The sequence below is a fragment of the Haliotis asinina genome, chromosome 4 (assembly GCF_037392515.1).
Source record: "Haliotis asinina isolate JCU_RB_2024 chromosome 4, JCU_Hal_asi_v2, whole genome shotgun sequence".
Classification (NCBI taxonomy): domain Eukaryota; kingdom Metazoa; phylum Mollusca; class Gastropoda; order Lepetellida; family Haliotidae; genus Haliotis; species Haliotis asinina.
Window position 1 is genome coordinate 58981224 of NC_090283.1, and position 23210 is coordinate 59004433.

The following is a 23210-nucleotide window of genomic DNA, read 5'->3' on the forward strand; positions in this document are numbered from 1 at the left end:
TGCCATGTTTAATTTCATGCTCTTTTTGTTTGTCGATAATATATGCTCCCTCAATGAGACAGATTTTCACTCCTCCTTTTCATGGAGAGCAACACGTGCAGTTTGTTTACGGTGTTATGTAAAACTTACATAAAATATGATTCGCAGCTTTATTCAGCAAGGGTCAAGAAATAGGTTAGTGGGCTGGGTTTGAATGTTCTGTCTTTCCGTAACAAACATTCCTTCACGGTTATCCTCCCGCATATCCCGTGTCTCGTGATGCGGAGGGTTTTGACAGTTGTATAACATCAATAATAACACCAGGTGAATGTCATCAGTCACACGGCAATCAGTCATCGTACGGGAAGGTGTACAATACTTTCTGTGTACGCACTGGTAATAATTGTCCTATTTTGTTTTTCACCTTCGGAGTATTGAAAGCATTTGTTAAATTTATGTTTCAGTTCGCCAAATGCATTATTGATTTCCAGAGTCGCGACAAAAGATGTCGACGGTGCTATTTTGACATTAGGAAAGGTAAGCAGTATTCAAAATCATTTGAGCTTTTCACATAAAATCTTAAACGGGCACTGATGCGGAGCGAATAATGTTTCTCAAAAACAGCCTAATTACGAAACCAAGCAGCAAACTGGTCAGCAGCAAACTGATTGTAACAAAATATCCCAGCAGTGTACTTTTTTTTCTGATGCCTGGATAGTATAGTGACTGATCCAATTTGATCCTATTTCTGTGTTTTTTACCTTTATATTTAATCATGTCAGGTGAAAATATGATGTCCATGTACACATAGGAAGCCATTTAATTGTTTCATATAAGTCCGGAAGATTGCAAAGCTTTATATTTAGATAGTTTTGAGGGTTGGCCCAGCTGTCATAGCAAACATCATACGTGAATTTTTGTAGCTACAACCCTGGTTTATTATCTATGATAATAAAAAATGCACTGTTGATTTACCTGCATTCGTAAACTAACAACAACAACTTTGCCATTGGTAGAGAAATCTGAAAGTTTTCTTGTGTAAAAAAACCTGACTATACCCATTTACCCAAGTACACAGCAAATACCAATTTGCATTTCTTATGTAACAACGAAGTTCCGTTGGTATTCTCACAACAGTTTCGGCCCCAAAGTGTTTTCAGGCTGCATGCGACACAGAGATTACATCTTCCTTGCTGTAACTCGCGTTTGATGGTGTAAACCTACAAGTGTTATTTGTCATCATTCACTTGATGGACAGTTAATGAATTTATAAGGGGTATAAATAGTGGTAACACCACTAAAATTACTCGACATAGGATCCCATTTGGCATTTCTCCTGTCTGGAATAAATACTCAACGTTATAAATTAAGGTCTGTAGTGGCAAATGTATTGCATGTTATATAATATGTGTATGTAAGTGATGCAAGATGGTTTATCAGCTGAGTTACAAAAACACATATCGATCAAAGGATTAACCGATAACACACTGATTGATTAATTACTTCCAAAGCAGATTTGTCAAGAAGGCAGTGTTTATGAGTGTAGATTTACGTAGTCTATACTGAATGCACCCTGTTGTAAAGTATAAGTGTAAACACAACATCCTACAAAGAATTAAGCGCCACTGCCTTGATTGATTGATTGTTGTTCATTATTGGCTAACTGATGGCGGACAATTCATACAGTTAGTTGCCAGGTGTGCTGTCCTGTGTGACCAGTGAGATTATGTATACACAAGTGTGAAAATTTCTCAAACAATGTGCCACGTTTTCTCATATTAGACTGTTGAAAGACACAGGACATAGAGCAGGATTATTTACCAGCTGCAGATGAATGGAATATCATTCTTTTACGTGGATATTGATGGATACATTCCTGAACGAGGTAATAACCTGACATTGTCGCTATAGCTTTCGTCTGTCTTAAAATTTAATATTTGCATTTTGTTTTAATTTATTTCTTGTAGCATTCAGCAGAATCTGTATTACAGAAAACATGCACTAGGTCGCAAATAGGGATAGGGTGTGTGTGTGAAATATGATTCACGTTGGCAATCTATGCAATGTTTAGATATTAAAATCATGTTAGAAATTCACTGTAAGTATAAGCAGACTGTGTGTTTTTTTTAATAACTTTCAAAATGCATACAATTGTGACAAGGAACTAATTAGGTTTAAAAGACAAAATATAAGGACCTACACTGACTTCGTTATTTCTCAGTCCTAATGTTTTTTTTAATATCACTGGCAGATGAGTAAACTTCAAGGTGTTTGATTTGTTTTCATAATAACAAAGTAAAATGACTTCATCTTTGTTGATCAGTCTACACATAAACTATCAACTGCGCATATGGGTGGCACAGCAGAGATCACGAACCAGTCAAGAATTCTGGGATATCATCCGAGTACTCATGGGAGAAAAACATAAACAAAAGAAACCACCAGTCCACAGAAATTGCTCCGCATCAGTGCCCCTTTAAGATTAATACAGGCAGAAGTCTTTCATAGGAGATCCACTACTCTGTTGCGATGCTGAAGAATTTATATATTTCCTACAATATCTTAGATTACAGATTGTACAATCATGCCAATTTGTTACTGAGAAGTTTGTTCTATGATAAAGTGGGTATGATATCTGAATCATATATGCTGCCAGACTCACATTTCTCGCAGTAAACATTCCATTCCTTCCTAATGTCAGTTTTCTAATTCTGGCTTTTGTTGGATGATTGGGGTGTGGAGGAGGTTGGGTAAGCAAGTGGTTGAGACATTCGCTCATCACAGTGAGAGTCTGGGTTCAGTTCTCTATGGATACAATGTATAAAACCCATTCTCAAGTGTCCTCCTCCTTGATATTGCTGTGATATTGTTAAACCCACTTACTCACATTGCCAGAAGTATGTTGGAGCAATATTGTTGTACAGCATATTATTTATATGTACAGCAAAGTATTTCATTTTCTCAGATCTCTGAATATTTTCATTCATTTCTTGCAGAGACTTCTCCATCACCGTAAGTGTTTGTGTTTAGGGGCAACGTCCGTCGTAGCCTTCCTAGTGCTTAGTAGGGTTCCCAAGGTTGACTCGCCATCAGACAGAGCTCTACACACCTTATCTGTACATCGTCATCGGGAGCAGCATCCACAACAAGCTGACACACAACCCAAGTCCAAAGCCGAGTAGGATATTCATCGTGAATTACTTTGTAGGGGTGTCGTATCTGCCTCTTCTAGTCATACTGAACATGTTCTGATATACTTGCATGGAAACGTTCACAACTCAAGGTGTCAGTGGGACTTTGTCATTACACTGACTACACCACTTACACCACCCCTTACCACACTGCCTTTTGTTTAGCCTCTTTCCAAAATGTATTTAACAACTGGAGAGTCTATTAATACTAAGGTCATTCAGGTGGGAGGAGTTTGTGGACCAGAGAAGAATGAAGGAAAGAGTATGTCAGAGGTTGTTCATGCTAAATGTGGTTAAATTCATTATCATATTTTATGTCCATTTTTTTTCTTACTTCCCTATATATATAGACCCTCTCTTAGAAATTCACAGCAAAGAAACATGGTATTTGGTGACTTTAGATTACTACATCCCTTTAAGATCAACCAATGAAAGGACTGAGTGATACCCTACGTTGCTTGTTACACATTGTCAGTTTATTGCCATTTTTGGATCCGTGTGTTTGCAGCTGTCGTAGATCAGTGTAAGAGTGTAGGGGAACAGAATGTTCAACAATATTTCTGAGTTTTTACGCAAAATTTGTCTTAATGGTTGCATTAATGGTGTATGTTCTCTTGCTCAGAAAACCTGCAATGTCTAAACCAGAGCTGTCCACGGCGCTGAAGCGGGCAAAGGAGGAGGCTTTGTGGGGGTTGTTTGTAGGTGACGCCATCTCTATGCCCGTCCACTGGTACTATAATCCTCAGGACATCAAGCGGGGATATGGTGGATGGCTGACAAAATATGAAGCTCCAAACAAGAAGCATCCCTCTAGTATCATGTCTTTGTCAAATATTGGTAATATATTAATATATGTCTTTGTTCATGGTAGTTTTTTGCCTATAACCAGTTGATGTCATGTTCAAAAATGAAAACTTTTGAAACTCTGGCTACATGAATTTATTGTAAACAAACGACTAAAGGTATAATTGGTCTAGCCTGTTGGTGGAATTTTTACAATTTATGTTTAGGCTAGACCAATTTTGTTTCTTTTTTATGGATTTTTGTTGTCAGAAAATCTGAAGGCAGTCGGGAAAAAAGTAATCAAAGCAACCTCCAGTCGAAGAAAAAACCCTACATATGTTTCCATGTCAACTGTTTTTGTTTGTTTACATCAAATAAAAGTATGCTAAGAGAGTTAAGGTTTCACAGAGATGTCAAGAGTTTCACTTATATGACATTGTAAAGTTGTTCCCTGGTCATGAGGGGTCCATGGGCTCATGTACCCTCGAGGTTTGTTTATGTTCCCTGAGCCCGCACTTCAATCACTTTCAATCGCAAAACATCAGTAATTTCCGTGCATCATGCGTGATTCAATGCTATTTGAGATGAAGAAGTACTACCATGATTGATAGTGGTATGCAGTTATGGGAGTTAAGTCCCTTGAGCGGAAGTGAAAAAGGCACATATTCAGCTTCACAAGCAAAGTTATACGAAGTGTGATGTTACCATGTTATCCTGACAGTGTTTTTACAAGGCTAATGACAGGTCTCTGTAATAAACCACTGGACACCATGAAGCTGTATTGGAAATATATGAGGCTTCAAGTTTGACAAGAGATAAGTTTCATCAGCAACAAAGACCCCTACAAAATATATTTCTTCACCTCTTTCTGAGTGGTTTGGATCAAATCCTGGATGACATTCACCCCCCAAAGAAGTAGAATTTGTACATAAATACTAAAATAGCTGGGACTGGAGATATTCCGCAGATGACCTCTTTGGTCGTAGAGGGCAGCTGGGTAGCCCAGATTAAATTGTTGGCATTATAAGGAAGCCATTGCTGGTGTCACCAGCTGTAATATTGCATGAACATTGCTAAAACTAAACTCACTCACTCCCTCTTTGGTCAGGTGGACGGTACTAGTTTGAGCTATAAACAGGCAATGACACTGATACAGTTTCTTAATAACATGTATCCCTTGTCTCCACCAGGTGGTAGTGGCCGAGGGGGTGACAAGGTCAGAGCTGTGATAGGCGATGTCATCCTTCACGACAAGCTAAAGTACTGGGCAGGCAACAACCACACTACGCACTATCACCAAGGTGAGACATGTATTAGGACTGTAACCATGCATCAAACTGTGGATGCATTGCAATTATTGATACTCCAATAGCAATTAATCGATGATACACACTAGTTTAGTAATTGATAGTGTAGTAAAATTGACTTCCGTTGGTAAATGTGCAGCGCAAAATACAGGATGTTTGGGTGCAGAGTTGCAACTTCACTAAGTTTATGTTTTCACTGTTTACTTGATCTGGGCTTCAAGTTTTTGTCAGTTACGAAAAGAGACTGAAACTTTTTCAACTTGTTTTTATCGCAAATAAACTGTATGTTCATTTGGCAAATAACTTTACATGAGACATTTCAAGGAGAAAAGTTATACTGTCACAACAGTATTATGATAGTCTATTGCAACCTACTATATGATAGCGATAGTATGTTACACTAAACTATCGCTATCGCAGTAGTGTGTTACAATAGGCTAGTAGTATGTTACATTAGACTGTTGCTATGGCAATAGTATGTTACAATAGGTTATCGCAATTGCAGTAGTATGTTACAATTGGCTATCGATATTGCAATAGTGTGTTACAATAGGCTATCGATATCGCAATAGTGTGTGACAATAGACTATCGATATCGCAGTAGTATGTGACAATAGACTATAGATAACGCAAAAGTATGTTACAGTATACTGTCGCTGTTACAAAAGTATATTACGATAGAGGATCACTATCGCCGTAGTAGGTTACAATAGACTATCGCTATCACTAAAGTATGTCACAACTATCAATATCGCAATATTATTTTCCCCCCTAGTCACCCCTATTATATACCCTTTACTTCCAACTGAGGTTGGAAAATACTTGGTCCATCAGTGTAAGGTGCAGCACGTTGCTGTGTTGTATTCCTTGATTAGACTAGAATGTTAGGATTGTGGGTTTGATTTTGATTGGTTGGTTGCTTTGTTGTTTATGTTCTTTGTAGGATTCTTTGTGATTTGGAACCTTTGAAATTTTTTTTCCTGCTATCATGTAATGTATCACCAGATGTGTTTGTGTTATGAAATAGTTTTTCCAAATGTATGAATGTTTAGTTTGCTTCAAAACGATGAGTGAGTGCTTTCTAGTTGTCTGCCTCACTCCCTGTAGATACAAACTTTGGAGCCAGCAACTTGAGCAACACCGCTTCCCGTTTTTCTCTCTTACACCCACGCACATACTTTCTGTATCTGCATATGTGCTTCCTGGAAGGCTTGTAAATTGATCTTCCTCGGACTCCTTCGGGCATCTGACTTCATTCGAGGTCAATAATTTTTTTTCTAAATATTCGTGAAGGTCTTGGGTCATGAGGGCTTAGGACTCCTTGGGAGTCATAAGAAGGAGTGAATTTAAATGAGTGAATTTTGCTTGTTTCTGTCAATGTTTTTCCATCGGAACTCTCCTGTTCAAGTTCATCAGTATATGTTATCATTCTTTGATGAAATTCTTGATGATTACACAAGAGTGGTTGCTTATCTTCATTCCCTGGTTCACTAATATCCAACATATTATGTACAAAAACAACACTTAAAGGTCCAAAAGCTATCACATCCAGGCTATGAATGAATGACAACTCTCTCTTAAATATTTGCCAGAAACCACATGACTTGGGCATGACGCCGCCCGATCGTGAGGTGACATCGGCTGTTGTTGGGTTCACGCAGACTCTGAATATTTTCTGTTGAATCAAACGAGTGACATGAATCGTTGTTGGTCTATGCCCCACGCTTTAATATTGAGTCCAAAAAATGAATTTATGCGATACATGGCTAATATTTAATGATATCTACAAAGCATTTTAAGATGATCTTTTTAGGAGATCTTTGTTCTTGGTCAGGTAGGCTTGAATGATTTGTTGTTGGCCTTGTTCGATCAGCTTTTTTTTCGTGTCTTCACCAAGGTCAGCAGCTTTTCAAGTCTTGGTGTGAAGTGAATTTAAGTGCAATTCCTGCCAGTCTCAATACCCGGGGGGGGGGAGGTATTTCCATCTCCTGAAAGACGGGGGCAGCCATGATTGTGGACAACAAACTTAACACCTGCCACACGATGCCGGCGATGATGATGGCGGTGTCAACCCTGTCAATCACATTCGTTGCCCTATGGTATTTCTTGTGTAATTCCAGTTGCAGTTGACGTTCTCGTTCCAACTGACAAACAAAAACCATCCACGGTTTTGAGCATGATGAGAAAAGTATATGTCAGGACCAGATTAATATTACAGTTCCATTCGATGGTGACTTCTCGTCCTGTGTACGTTTTGTTTTGTAAGTGCAATACGTATAAGGTGTTTTCAGTACCAGCTTGATCAAATCCTCGCGTGTCGCTGAGATCAGAAAATGTGATGGTGGCGGTTTGATTTGGGTTTGACACATCACCCATGGTCCTACTCATAAGTAGATTATATGTAGTTGATTACTAAATAGTTTCCAATTGGTTTTCGGGTAATGTCTCAGCCATGCACTTCAAGCCCATGAGGTGGATGTTGTTGGGTAAGAACATTTTAGTGAGTGATACCTGCACACTGGTGTAGGCATTCCCGTTCACCTGCACGTAAACGTGGTATTGTTGTTTGATCTACTGGAGTTTGATCCCTTGCTTGATTTCGATGTTGCATGACGATGATGAGCATTGAATTCACTGGCAGATTTTCCATAATGTCGACCATGCTGTCAAATTGTGACACCAATGTACGAACATATTTCCAGGGAATTCGTGAACCGAGTGTTTCAGTATGCCAGAGAGATGGTCAACCCCGAAAAACGATTGGGTCAGCAGAATCAACAGCAAGGTCACTCAACTACTTGATAAAAGATTTGCCGAAGCCGTTCACATGAATTCCATGACCCCTGAATAGGCTGCACCATCATGTCATGGCAAAGAGAAAAAATACTGGACCAGGTTGTGGTAAGGTATCAGTATCATACCAGTGAACCTGAAGAAGGGAAAAGTTGTGCCACAGACCCGTATATGGTGTATGAAAACATACAGCATCAACTGAGTGGATATCAAAGATGGCGAACCCAACTTGCATTACTTGAAAGACAGACTAGGTAGAGAACAATTGATGATCGCCCCTCAGGACACGGTATTACCCACTCACTGTCTCTCATTATCGACATATGGAGATTGATCAAGAAGCGGTTGTTCAGACACGTCAGGGTGGACATCCTCATGGACTTGATATTTAATCAGCCCTGGGTTGTGTCATCAGTGAGGGAAATCCGCCAGCCTATGCAATAGGTTAGGTATTATGGGCCTCATGATACGTTAGTCAATTATCGCTTCGAAACCCGAGAATGCATTGCGGTACTCCTATATCCACTTCAGAGAATTCACGACAGACCCACTCCGTCAAGTTGTTGCCAATTATTACAGCTACCTTTAAAGCGACGGGTCTAGGGCTTGCGAACTGGGTGGCACATTAAAGAATGTCTCGGCTTGACCCTCACTGTTCTTACTGGGTGCCGGGAGGCTTCCTTCCAATAAATAAACCTTAGAAGAGGGATGTAATAGAACCATCATTGTGTAACTACTAAAACATGCAGATCCGGGTGGTATCCCAGTTAAGTAGATTGATGCTCATGATGTTGTTGATCAGTGGATTGTCAGTAGCAGATTTGATTATTTGCGTACCGCTGCCAGTTAGAGCGTTGCTGAGTGGCATAAAACTAAACACACTCACTCACTCTAAAACATACATATACTGAACTACGTAATTATGAACTGCCTGATATGAGTATTGCAAACTGTTTTTTTCTGTCCCGTCCACTTCCTGTTTATATTTGTGTAAATGTGTTCCATGACCCATGTTTAAAGCACACTGAAATTAGTGTTCCCTGTTAGATCATGATGACAGTAGTGCACTGCATATCTTAACTCTTTGTAGGTATGAAAGCTGGAGACAGCACATTGAACGCAGTCATGGCACTTGAGATGATGAGGACGTTTGAGAAGGTTGATCATGATCTTGTTAGAGATGACCGAGATGTGCGCAGCAAGGTGTTGGAGGCGTACGTCAAGTTCATGACCACACCTGGGACTCATGGCGACACATATGCTGAGTCCTTCCATAGATCTTTCTTCAAGGACTGGTCCTCCTTGTCAAGTCCACCTCAAACAGCTGAGGATCTCATTGAATATGCAGAACAAAGGTAGAAAATGTTTATATCCCCAAAGTTACATGAACATTCAACTATTACAATAATTTTATAATAGTGCTTGAGTGTTGGTATATCCTGAGTGAGAGTGAGGTAGCAATTCTGTTTATGATATGATAAGGGACTGTTCATAATCAATGGCTGATGATTTTTGGGAGAAGCATGTACAATGTGAATGTACAATGTTGTAAACTGCAATTATCATCCTATCTGTATTAAAGACTGATTTGTTTAGTACATCACATTGTTCTTGAATCTCAGATACAAACAGAAAACGAAGGGATCATCAGATCATCAGCTGGTGGTGATTGGTGCGTTAGTTCCAGCAATTCCTTGGGTGCTGAGGAGCGCCCACAGGACAGAGAATGAGTGTGCAAAGTCTGCGGTAGACTTCATCAAGCTGACCCACCCCGAGACTGCCCTTGTGCCATACATAGACATGTATGCCCGTCTGCTGCATGCAGTCCTCAATGGACATGATCTGAAGACCGAGGCAGTAAAGCTGCTTAGCCACTCGGAGCTGGGTGGCCCATCCAAGAGGGACATGGTTCTCAGGATGCTTGAACGGGCTCATGGGTAGGTTTTGGATAGGCTTTGTTTATACCATTTCCTCCTGTTCTAAGACACTACTACGTTTGTCTGGTTCAGTGAAATTTTCATCTTAGAATTTAGTCTTCAGCAAGCCATACTTAAGACAGCTCATAAGAGGCAATTAACTGGATCGAGTGGTCAGCCATGAATTATGCAACTTCCTCAATCAGGCCCCCCTAAGTAATTGAAGGAATTACAGCAAATTTGAAGGAATTGCATCTCAAATGTAAACAAACGCAGCCCACTCGCGAAACAATTGCAGCGATATCGGTAATTTAGCGGTAATAACAGAAATACATCGGCCCTATCGGAAGCAATGTCGGTAATACTGGAAACACGATCGGCCATCTTCGGAGATTTTTCGGTCGCGAGCGGAAACTCACGCAGCAAAACATGGCGTCGTTGGAAAAAGCACCTGTCTCGGTGAGATTTGTTTTTAGTTCCTACTATTACATTTTCATACTTATCCATCATTGACCACCCGTGTTGAATGCGTTTAGGTATGAAGTGTTGTCAGGGCAATAGCTTATGTTTTTAGGAAAAGATTGTCACTGCAGAAGAGTGTCACAAGTCATGCCCCTGGAGATTGTTTACATCTGAACATCGAAGTCGTGCCGATGATTACGAACATCATGAACGTGCGCCATGAAGACGTTTATGAGCTCATAATTTTTCTTACTACGAAGTGCAATTGACAAATTTAAACACATTTTACAAAAAAAATAATGATGTTATATCTGGCGCACGTTCGTAATCATCGGCACGACTTCGATGTTCAGATGTAAACAAACTACAGGGGCATGACTTGTGACGCTCTCCTAGAGTGACTATCTTTTCCTAAAAACATAAGCTATTGCCCCGACAACACCTCATACCTAAACGCATTCAACACGGGTGGTCAAAGATGGATAAGTATAAAAATGTAATAGTAGAAACTAATAACAAATCTCACCGAGACGGGTGCTTCCTCCAACGACGCCATGTTTTGCTGCGTGAGTTTCCGCTCGCGACCGAAAACTCTCCGAAGATGGCCGATCGTGTTTCCAGTATTACCGACATTGCTTCCGATAGGGCCGATGTATTTCAGTTATTACCGCTAAATTACCGATATCGCTGCAATTGTTTCGCGAGTGGGCTGCGTTTGTTTACATTTGAGATGCAATTCCTTCAAATTTGCTGTAATTCCTTCAATTACTTAGGGGGGCCTGTCATTCATTTTTCAATAGTGGAAATTTTAATAGTGATAGCTGACATTGAAATTTTGGTCTACATGACAGCACAGAACTGACGAGGTCCCCTAGTGTATGCCATCTCAACTGTACTAGATTGGTGCAGGATGATTCAAGTGATCTGGGTAATATTTGGCCATGTTTGTCATATGAAGTGACCAACAAGATCGGGTGATCAGACTTGCTGACTTCTGAAAAGTCTGTTTTAGAAGGTTCACAGTCGTATAACTCAAATACTGCTCAAGTGTTGTTTAACTACAAATATTGCAGGTGAAATTGCAGGAAGTGCTGAAACAATTCAACCAGCGTCTGTGCCCTTTGCTAATGTGCAGATGTTTCATTCTTCAGATCTCCTGAAGGGTCCGATGAGCGTCTCCGTGTGTACCAGTCTGCCGTCGCCAACCTGGGACTGGCCTGCTACATAGAGGGCGCGATCAGCTCACTCCTCTACCTGGCTGTGGAGTTCAGTGATGACTTTGAGGGTGGAGTTCTTGCTAACGCTAATGTTGGAGGTAGGTAGGCAAACTAGCAGTGGGTAGGATAGCATCAGTGGTCGCATTTGGTCCTTGTAGAGACCCTATTGGTGTAGTTGGTTGTGAAACTGTATACATGTGAATATGATTAGTAAAGTATGTGTTTCAGTTTAGAAGTGTGCATGTTTCAGGTGAGATGTGTGAATGTTTCAGGTGAGCAGTGTGAATGTTTGAGGTGAGAAATGTGAATGTTTCAGGTGAGAATTATTGATACTTTTGGTGAGCACTGTACATGCGTCAGGTGAGAAGTGTGAATGCTTCAGGCTAAAAGTGTGCATGTTTCAAGTGAGAAGTGTGAATGCTTCAGGCTAAAAGTGTGCATGTTTCAAGTGAGAAGTGTGAATGCTTCAGGCTAAAAGTGTGCATGTTTCAAGTGAGAAGTGTGAATGCTTCAGGCTAAAAGTGTGCATGTTTCAGGTGAGAAGTGTATGTTTTAGATGAGATTGATGGTTCAGGTTCAGATGAGCACTGCATGTGGAGTCAGTGTCTTCACTGGATGTTTCAGGTGAGAACTGTCACCGAGGAGCTGCCCTGGGAGCCTTGCTTGGAGCTGCAGCTGCAACCAAGGGGAAGACAATCCCACAGAAATGGAAAGATGGACTCGGATCAGCTCGGGAAGGTGTCAAGACTGTTATTTCACAAATGAACAAATGAGATGCATTCTCTTCGTGCTGTGATTGAAGAGCCACAGCATGTGGACAGGTGCTTGTCATAAGCCGACATATTAGTTGGTGCTGTCATTTTGTGTGAATGTTGAATCTGGAGGACACAATAAGTGGATTGTAATCCAGATCTTTGTAAGATGTCAGGTTCAAGGCATTTCATATATTTCTTAGTCTTTGTAGTGTTGTGAATTGTGACTTTGGTTTTTTGGTTTTGCCCTGGGATCACAATGTAAATTATATCAACTCCTCACACTGCTAACATCATCTCCTAGGAAGCAACTGAGCCACTGAAGAACTAAACTTGACAATTTTGTTCCCATCAGAGGATGACACGCAATTTGTTTGAATTTTTTTCAGTGTGATTATCAATATAACCAAAATGGCAACTTTTTTGTTGCACCTATTAATGGCCATTGTTGTGGCAATTCTACTCCGACTGATTATAATACTCTTAAATTATCTCAAAATTCTGCTGCAAGACTAAACATGGATGGTTTCAACATGCATGACATCATGTTAATTTGACTGTATTATACGTGAAACAGCTGTAAAATGTGTGTGGTGTTTGACAAATATTTTACTGAAAACGTGAATGAACTTCATGGAACTCAGGGGCAATGGGGAAACCTGGTGGTTCAAGTGTTTGCTCATCACACCAAAAGCCCTGGTTTGATTCCACACATGGGTACAATGTGTGAAGCTTATTTCTGGTGTCCCCCCACCTTGATATCGCTGGAGTGGCATAAAACTCACTCACTCACTCACCATTCTGTATGTATTGCAACAGTGTCCTTATATAGGACAAGTATTCTTGTATATTTGGAAGCACTGTTTCATGGATTGTTGACACTGAGGATTGTTAATATGTTCATCATCAGTATTAATGTTGAAAATATTTCAGTATTGACATTATCGGAAGGTTAGTTTCTCATGCAAGGATAGTATTACTGCATTAATCAGGATTTACACGACACATTACACACTGATGTATAGAAGAGAAAAACAATAGTTTTTACTCTCCTGTGGAAGATACTGCAGTGTAATGTTTTTACAGCAATATTACACTAGTGTAATACCGCTAAACGTATGACGTTATCATGACAGGTATGACGTCACCATGTGAATAACTCTGTTGTAGTGGTGTTAGACCTTGCTTGACTCATGGAAAGTTGACAGTTCTCACACTGTAGGCAGTGTAGCAGCAGTTGGAGAGTAATAAACAGAATACTACACTCGCTTCTGTGAAATACCATTTTTATTAAACTTGTGAAAGATTTACTGTCACACTTGCTTTCGCTTGTTTGATGCCAAATCATTAACACGTTTAATAAAAATGTTAATACACGGAAGGTCGTTTAGTATCCTCCATTTATCATGTCCATAAGGACACTACAATATTCATTGTACCAGATTCTCAACAAGACATATGAAGATTTAGTCTCATTCAATATTATTACATCCTCTAAAACAGGACAACTCTACACAGTGTCAATACTTTACAGGCTGCTCATGTTTATGTAAGACCCTTGAAATCCCTAAATGTGTCCTCTAGGCCACTGGCATTGTAGGCCAAGGTAACCCTTAGTAGTGTTCTGAGTGCGGGATTGATTGTGTGTATTTTAACATTGCACTCAGCAATATCCCAGCTATATGGCGGCATTCTGTAAATAATCGAGTCTGGACATGACAGTCCGGTGATCAACAGCCTGAGCATCGATCTGCGCAGTTGGGAACCGATGACATGTGTCAGCCCAGTCAGCGAGTCTGACCACCCGATCCCATTCATCTCTGACGACAAGCACCGTCGACTTTTAAGGCCTTTTCTAACCTGGATCTTCACGGGTCATCAATATGGAGTAGGGGTATAGTCTTATTGTAATAGTATGATGATAGTTTTCTCACCTTCTACAATCACAATCATGTGTTGATGTCTTGGTCCTTGTCCAGTTGTGTACATTGATGCTCATGCTGTTGATCACTGGTTTGTCTGGTCCATTGCTGAGTGTGGCTTAAAACTAAACTCACTCACCCCTTGTCCAGTTGTGTATACTATACTCGTCGTAAGAGGCGACTAAAGGGATCGGATGGTCAGACTCACTGACTTGGTTGACATGTGTCATCGGTTCCCAAATGCGCAGATCGATGCTCGTGCTATTGTTCACTGGATCATCTGGTCCAGGCTTGATTATTTACGAACCGCCATCATATAGCTGGAATGTTGCTGAGTGCGGCATTAAACAAACAAAGCAAACAGGTCTTGTTCCTTGTGGAACTGGGTGGTATGTAAGTTTCAACGAAATGGCCGAAAAATCTCTACTTCTCTTGATGATACTCAATTTGAAATTGTTCAAAGTACAAAATGCACAATAAAATGTTTATTTTAGCCAGGAACAATGCTGAATGTCAGTCTTGAACTTAGGCAATTTTTATGTGCCAATTCATTCTTGACTCATATATTTTGTTATTTCATACTATACAACATAAACATTTACTATATGTGTATGTCTCGTATCTGATACTTGCTGAATGATAATGGTGCCTCAATAAAATACAGATGTATTTTATTTTTAAAGTACATATGTATTTTATTTTGGTGAAAAATATAATTTTTAAATAAGGTTTCACTGTTACCTTCAACTAAAGTTTATATTACTTTATAACATGAGATAAACATTTTGTCTTGTGGAATGGTGTGATTATAAGGACTAGAGTATATATATATTTATATAATTCCCAGTATTTATACTATATCATTGTATATTGGTGTATTTATAAACAACAGTGTGGCTGCATAAAATAATTAAATGTTTCTCAGGCACATTATTTTTCAAAAGTGACACAGACGTAGGACTTTCTTTTAAATTTTTGATAGGAAAAAAGTGATGAGGGAGGAACACATTTTTATTTTTTTCTCTCACAGAAATACAGTTTGGGTAGTTTAGCATGTGTTAATGAGTGTGTAGATTCAGTCACACTCGTTCTTACAGACACTCATTCTTGTAGTGGACAAATGGATGATCACGACGTGGCAAAGTCAAATTTATTTTTTTTCTAAATGGCAATAATAAAATGTTATGCGAACAAATAAAAGTGAAGCGCCTATGTCAGAGAAACATTCCACTTTTTCTATTTAGCCTTAGGCATTCTCAGGTATGCCATTAATTCAGATGTGTCATTTGATCTCGGGTTGTTTGGGACTGATGGGTAGCCAAGTGGTTAAAGTGTTTGCTGATCATGCTAAAGACCAGGTTTGATTCCCACATTGGTATGTATGAAGCCCATTTCTGTGTCCAGGTGATATTGCTGAAGTATTTCTTCAAAACGGCATTAAACTGAATTTGCTCACTCTGGGTTGTTTGTAATACTCAGTAGTGTCTGCATGTTGTGTTCATTGTCTTTCTACTTGTGGAGAGTGTGTATAAAAATGTAATTCTCATGACAGCTATTTGACCATGTGGCAGACAAAATATGCACTCTTTCCTATGGGGTAATTTTAACACGTTGTGGAGTAAAGATACATGAAAGGCTTGAAGTCATCTTAAAGATAAAGTTGTGAGCAAAAGAGTGAATTGTTTTGGTTCAGTGTTGGTTCCAGTTTCTCCAGACCTGTTTCAGATACTATGCATCGGTTTGTCTAATAAACAGCAAATGTTCTGAAAGGGATTGTTGTGTTGGTTGTTTATTATTAAATGCTGCTTACAGGTATTCTCGTATGTGAAGGAGGTCTGTTATGATGCAAATTGTAAAAACATGGTAATATGTAATAGACTGTGGCATATTATTCCACTTTGCAGCAGTGTATTACATTTTATAGCGTTATTACAATTTTAGACTAGTTGTTTGTCTTTTGTGTTACAACGCCAGTTGTAATAACGCAGTGAAATGTAATAAATACAATTTGTGTCGTAAAAGACCATGAAGACTTGAACTTCTTGGGTGGTGGAGAAGTGGGATGGTGCCACTCCATGGATTGATGTTTTGACTCCATTTTTCACCCTCTGTTACTAATGTACTTTTAATATTTTCAAAATCATGCTCCATCATTTCAAAATTTTTCTTTGAAATATCACTTCTCCTTTTCTTCAAATCAGCACTGAGAAACTTCAGGACCCGGCAGGCAGATACTTTGCTCCATGATCATATGGGAATAAAAACGGATGAATGGATCCATGGCTTAGACCCGTTTCTCATGCAACTTCACCAATAGTCACACGTCTGCAAGAATCCATTTCTTCACAGCTTCTACTGTTTCTTCATTAAATGCCTTCCACACCGTGGGTCATCATCAAGACGTGTCCTGCCAGACTTGAATATAGCAGTCCATCTCTTAGCTGTGGAGTATGAATGACAGTCATACCCATACACCTTCAACATATGTGCATGCACTCCTGATGGCTGAATGCCTTCCAGTGTCAAAAACTTTACAACAGCATGTTGTTCCATCTCTAACGTTGAAGCAGGTATGTATACACCAGTAGACTTCAAGGACCTTTTGCTTTCGAACCAGTTGATCTATTAAAGTAAAATGACTGGAAATGCTGATGAAGCCCAATAACTCTCTTACGATTAGTTGGTGTCACCAGTGTAGAAGTTATGTAGGCTTAGAACTTTTTGACCAGCCCTCGTATCAAACCTTCTATGTAATACCATTTTTATTGAATGAGCAAATGATTTGATATCAAAGGAGCGAAAACAATATTCCAGCATAGTCACATTTTATGGCAAGCATGGGTTGCTGAGGGCCTATTGTATCCCAGACCTTTAAAGGTCACTGACTCTAAAGCTTGTAAACAAACCAGATGGTTAGGTAATGTGATGTTTGATAACTAAACCAAGTATTTTTCACTTTTGATTTATTAATATAAAGGTTCCATGAAAAACATGTTGTTCATATCACACAGACTTGTACATTTGAGAATTATATCACATTCTCTTGTAAAACATTCACCATGTCATATGACTTATATTGCATTGTCTTGTACATTCATTGTATATCGCTTGTATTGCTTAGTCTTGTGCAAACGTGCTACATTGTCTTGTACAAACATTCAGCATATCATATCACTTGTATTGATTTGTCTTTTACAAACATTCACCATATTGTATATGACTGAACACCACGTGTATCAGATTGTCTTGTGCAAACATTCAGCATATATAACTTCTATTGAATTGCCTTGTACTAACATTCAACATGTCATATCACTGGTATCATATTGTCTTATGCAAACATTCAGCACAAAACCTATCACATGTATTGCTTAGTCTTCTGCATATAACATATCCGCATATAACATAATCTTGTGCAAACAATCGGCACACCATATCACTCAAGGGACAATGTAGCATTGAGCACATTAATTCACTTGTATAAAGTAAAGATTGCCTGACAAAAAAACTTTCGTCCAAGGGACTTTTGCCGGTCCTACAAAGTAACGATTGCCTGACAAAAAAGCTTTTGTCCAAGGGGCTTTTGCCTGTCCTACAAAGTAACATTGTCGTGTGCTATATTTCAGCACATAACGTCTCTAATATGACACTGTTGTTTGTTAACATACAGTATTACACATGCCTCTCACTGTCCTTTGCATTCAATATATCAATCACATGTTGAATACAGGATATTCTGATTATTGTAGAACACAAGTTTTGGCCACAACGTTGTTGTGTGTTTTCACTACTGATGACTTGAAGAGAGATGATTTACCTGCAGAAAATAAAATAATAAATAAGCCATCAAAATAAAACAAATTCTGCTAACTTGCGTTGGATTTTACAGAAATAGACATAAATATTATTAAAATGTCAGTAATATTCTATGTAGTATATGCTCTAATGATGAGAAAGAGAAGAATCTTGTGTATCTCCAGGGTGAGTGAGTGAGTTTAGTGTTACACCGCTTTTAGCAGCCACTAGTCCAGCCATATGAAGGCAAGAACACCAGGATTGGGCTTCAAGTGGGGAATCGAACCTGTGCCTTAAGCATGATGAGCGAACACTTTAACTACTGGGCTACCAAACCACCCCATCTTCAGGTGAGTGAGTGACAGTTCATAGCATCACCTATTTCACAGCAAAATGTAACAAAAACATATCTTCACATTCCTAAAAAGATTCTCATTTTTCAGAAAATATCATCATTGTAAAAAAACTTATTCTTGAGTTACTAATTACCAATCATTCACAGCATCCACAGATGCAACAGGAAGCTGATATCCAAATGTGCACAGGAACATCATAGCAACACTACTTGTTATTCAACATTTTGCTGTTACAGTGAAAACAATGGATTCAAATCAACTCACTTACAGAAACCGATATTGAAAAGCATAATTCCCAAATTCTGATTTTGGACTTTTATTTACACTGAAATGAACTGAATAACTACTCTTTCAGGAGTAAAGGTGGGAACAATATATATAATTTCTCTTGTGAGAATTCTTTGATTGATTGATTGCCACACTAAGCAGCATGGAGATGACAATCATGTGATCAACAGCATGAGTATTGTTCTACACAACAAGGATACGATGATATGTGTTAACCAAGTCAGTGAGCCTGACCACCCATTCCCATTAGTCACCTCTTACAACAAGCATGGGTTACAGAAGAGCAATTCAAACACAGATTTTCATGGTTCAAAAATGAACTAAAACAAACTGTTCTTTATGGAAATAATAAAAGGTTCACTAAATGACATACCTAGGATATTTCAGGTCATTACTCAAACTTGGCAGTGAAAGGTTTACTCATAAATACAAAGGATATTTCAGGTCATTACTCAAACTTGGCAGTCCAATGTTTAGTTGTGACATACAAAGGATATTTCAGGTCATTACTCAAACTTGGCAGTGAAAGGTTTACTCATAAATACAAAGGATATTTCAATCTTTACTCAGACTTGGCAGTCCAAGGTTTACTCAGGACATACAAAGGATGTTTCAGGTCTTTATTCAGGTTTGCCTGTCAAAGGTTTACTCAGGGTATACACCCTTTCAGGTCTTCATTTAGAATAGGCAATCAAAGCTCACTCAGGGTTTGGGGACGGTTTGTAAATTTATCATTCAGAGGCCATCTGAGTATAAGATTTAATCCAATTGAGACTGATCCTGATCGACCATTAATATACAGTTAACTGAGTTTGTGAGGAGAAGCCAACCTGCAACTTCAGCCTACATACCTGATTGTCTGGCAATCTTGTCGGCCACCAGTAGATACTCATAGAAGTCAAGAGTCTCGGACTTGTTGACATCAACTTCCCTCATCGCCTCCTGAAACAGTCATGTAACCATGATAACGAGTAAATAAATGTATTTAGACTCAAACTGTTTATCGTGATCATTGCAGTACCTACCACAGCCATCGGTGGTACATGACCAGACAGTGGCACATGAATACAAGCAAACACCTAGTTGCGGATACAGTGTCCCAGTCCACCCAGCAGTGAATGGGTACCTTGTAAGGATATGAAAGCCATGTTAACTCGGTGCGCCTAGTAGGCAGTATGATCACCAGGGTGTTGAAATTGAAAATACAATGTGCCATTGGGATGGACATCCAATGATCGAACAAAAAACAAAGCGCCTTTGAGTAGTTGCATATTGGCACAGTACAAATGTAAAATATATATAATGGCAGTATGGTGGAGAGGCTTTCTGATTGGTGGAGAGGCTTTCTGATTGGTGGACAGGCTTTCTCCTTTGAGGAGAGGCTTTCTGATTGGTGGAGAGGCTTTCTGAGAAGCCATTAGATCGTGTGCATGTAATTCTATGGTTTATGTAGAAATGGTCACTTTCCTATCACATATCAGAGACAATTTAATATGATAAATATTGGTGCAAGTTGCTTGACACAAATAATCTTATCCTTGTCTAACATTGATATCAATGAATTATAGCTTAGACAAGAGATATGTCTGCATACCTTCCTGTTGCAACGCAACAAATTTTCAATCAAGCATCTCCATGAGATTTTTAGTAATTTATCCTACTCATCACAATGTGTAATTTATACAAATATTACTGATAACTGAACTCTGCAATATTACTTATGTAAAGCTATCCGCACCTTTTCAGGAAATATGTGGTGCAGGGGTTGTTTGTCATGAAATTTTGTTAAATGATCATCGAAACTCTTGGGAAATTGAATTGTGCACCCATCTTTTATCAACAGCCTGCACACCTTCTTTGTAAAACAGCTGTATCCACCTCTGGGTTTTGTTTACTTGTGTGAGAATCAAACTGAAAATGATCAAATCGAGGGTCCAATATTGAAAATTTAATCGAATCAAGGTCTGGATGAATCATTGCAGGGGTTCAGAAATCCCAACGCCTGACACCTTTGACAAGTCAGTTTAAATTTCTAGCAATCAAACAATGGTTTCAAACTTGTCCATGGGCTACTAGATAATTTGGGCTTATGGTTTTAAACTGCAAAGAAACTTGGATTTCATTTCATATCTCCTCAAAATGTAGCTATTAATTTTCACAATGATAATAAAGTAGAGTTATCTTTCTTTGCTGTTTATCACGTCTCTATAAATAGTTCACTAAACATTAACATCAAATGCCATGTTGATTTATTCTTTCATAATTACATCATCATGATTATGTCATAAAAATCAGGGCAAATGTAAAATTAGTCAGGACATGTTACTTTCTTAAAGGCACTTGATCTGTGGTAAGTGGCTTGTAAAATTATTTCTGAACGTCTATGCTGCAGCCCTAACATACATCTCACCTGAGCTTGACTAGCAGTAAACTGCATCCCAAGGGCCTTCAGGGCTCCAACAACCTGAAAAAAACACACATATTGTCTTCCTCCAGGTAGGTGAGTATTGTTGACTCTGTTTCTTGTCATTTATTCTCCATGTACAATCCTCTCCATTTGATAAAGCACTTAGTACACTCAGAATAAGGTTGGAATTAACATGATAGAAACAATATCTGTGTGAAGATTTAGTATGGGTTAGGAGAATCCAGATTTACGTAGGTAGGAGAAAAGGACTGATTACTGAAGATCAATTCTACACCCATCCATTTTGAAATGGGTACAAGAGGGTGAGAGTGAGCATGGTTTTACACTGCTTTAAGCAGCATTACAGTAACAGAGGCACAAGAAATGGGCCTCACAAACTGTATCCATGTGGGAAATTGAACCCGGGTCTTTGACCACTGCATCCAAGGGCTTTCAGTGAACCAAAAACAGATGCTTTAACCACTAGACATGAGTGAGTGAGTGAGTTTAGTTTTAAACCGCACTCCAGCATATTCCAGCCATATGGCGGTGGTCTGTAAATAATCGAACCTGAACCAGACAATCCAGTGATCAACAACATGAACATGGATCTGTGCAATTGGGAACCAATGACACGTGTCAACCAAGTCAGCGAGCCTGACCACCCAATCCCGTTAGTTGCCCTCTTATGACAAGCATAGTCATCTTTTATGGCAAGCATGGGTTGCTGAAGGCATATTTTACCCCGGGACCTTCACGGGTACACTAGACATTGAAATGGGCATAACCAACTATGGAAGTACAAAACTAAAATCACTGGTTCTTTTGAGTTTGTTATTTTATATTAGTTTTTGTTCTGCTCATCTTACCTCGGAAAAGTCGAGTGATCTGTCACCATTATTGTCATACTCTTTGAACCGCTCCCATTGCTCATCAAGCTGGAACAAAACAGTACCGTCAAATGTCCTTTACATGTGAACGAGTTAGTAAAATATGCTGCTTTTAGCAGTACTGCAACCAAGAATGAGCTTCACACATTGTGCCAGTATTGGGAATCAAACCCTGGTATTTGGCAAGAACATGCTGATTCTTCAACCACGTGGCCAACCACATGACATAGTTCACATTAGTCAGATGAAACAGTCAGTGAGTGAGTGAGATCGATTTTACGTCCAGCAATATCACGGTGGAGGACACCAGAAATGGACTTCACACAATGCCCCCATCTTGGGAATCGAACCAAGGCCTTTGACATGAAAAGCGAACAACATGATGAGTATTGCATACGCAACATATAAATACATATTGTCTCAGTGGACAATGTAATACATGTTATATATGGGATTACAGTTTTCTAGTTATATGCATATTCAAGCACAATTTTTACCTGAATCCACTCAGGAATTTGAATCACCTCTCTCCTAGAATAATTAATTGCCTAATTAATTTACAAGTGTTAGAGCAAGACTGCCAGTAATCAGACTTCTATATTTGTGGTGGCTGAGTGGGTTAGAGGGCTGACCACATGAGTGTGGGTTTGAATCGCAGATGAGACTCAACCCCAAAAATATCAAAATTTGTACCTTACTGACATATGGGATCAGAAATATAACATGTCGTATGAAAAGCATTGTCATACAATGACAAGTATCTGACAACACACTTCAGATCATGATGTGGAAAATATTGTCAGTTCAGTGATCAGAGCCTAGATTTTCTAATCTTACTGAGCACTAAGATAGTCATAAGTGCCATACATAACTTCTGACTAACTTAGCACTAATAGAGCTTTGAAAATCTAGGCCTTAGTCAATAGACATCCAATTTCTGAGCTGTCATTAAGTTACTACACTCATTGAAGACAAGTCAAAAGATGTCTGGTCTACTCAAATGATCAGTCCAGAGATCCTTGGTCCATTGATCTGGCCAGTCTTGAGATCTCTGGTCCACTCAAGTGATCAGTCTAGAGACGTTTGGTCCACTCAAATGACCAACCTAGAGATCTTTGGTCCCCTCAGATGACCAGTTTAAGGTCTCTGGAC

The 23210-nt window shown here is 39.1% G+C and overlaps 2 protein-coding genes across 3 annotated transcripts in view; one reads left to right on the forward strand and one right to left on the reverse strand.

Moving 5' to 3' along the window:
* The first annotated feature begins 117 nt into the window (after positions 1-117).
* LOC137281732 (uncharacterized) lies at positions 118-16055 on the forward strand. 2 transcript variants are annotated; one of them, XM_067813312.1, is made up of 9 exons: positions 118-174; positions 444-516; positions 2976-3157; positions 3793-4007; positions 5144-5254; positions 9144-9408; positions 9676-9990; positions 11583-11746; positions 12273-16055. In XM_067813312.1, exons 1-9 carry the CDS (start codon positions 137-139, stop codon positions 12419-12421), a joined length of 1512 nt encoding a protein of 503 aa, XP_067669413.1. In that variant the 5' UTR covers positions 118-136; the 3' UTR covers positions 12422-16055. The 2 variants fall into 2 exon arrangements, with proteins under 2 accessions (XP_067669413.1, XP_067669414.1); XM_067813313.1 differs by having other exon boundaries at positions 119-174; positions 471-516.
* A 1956-nt stretch (positions 16056-18011) lies between these two features.
* Positions 18012-23210, reverse strand: part of LOC137282684 (uncharacterized) — a 30860-nt gene continuing 25661 nt past the window's right edge. The window contains exons 6-9 of the mRNA XM_067814471.1: positions 22038-22106; positions 21172-21225; positions 19613-19703; positions 18012-18139 (exon numbers count right to left, since the gene is read on the reverse strand). Coding sequence (XP_067670572.1) covers positions 18063-18139; positions 19613-19703; positions 21172-21225; positions 22038-22106 — 291 coding nt within the window. The 3' untranslated portion in view covers positions 18012-18062. The remainder of the gene's footprint in view (positions 18140-19612; positions 19704-21171; positions 21226-22037; positions 22107-23210) is intronic.

Coding starts and splice junctions, on each gene's coding strand:
- LOC137281732 (XM_067813312.1), top strand. CDS start 137: ATGATTCGCAGCTTTATTCAGCAAGGGTCAAGAAATAG. Junction 517..2,975: donor CTATTTTGACATTAGGAAAG/GTAAGCAGTATT, acceptor CATTTCTTGCAG/AGACTTCTCCATCACCGTAA. Junction 9,409..9,675: donor ATTGAATATGCAGAACAAAG/GTAGAAAATGTT, acceptor CTTGAATCTCAG/ATACAAACAGAAAACGAAGG.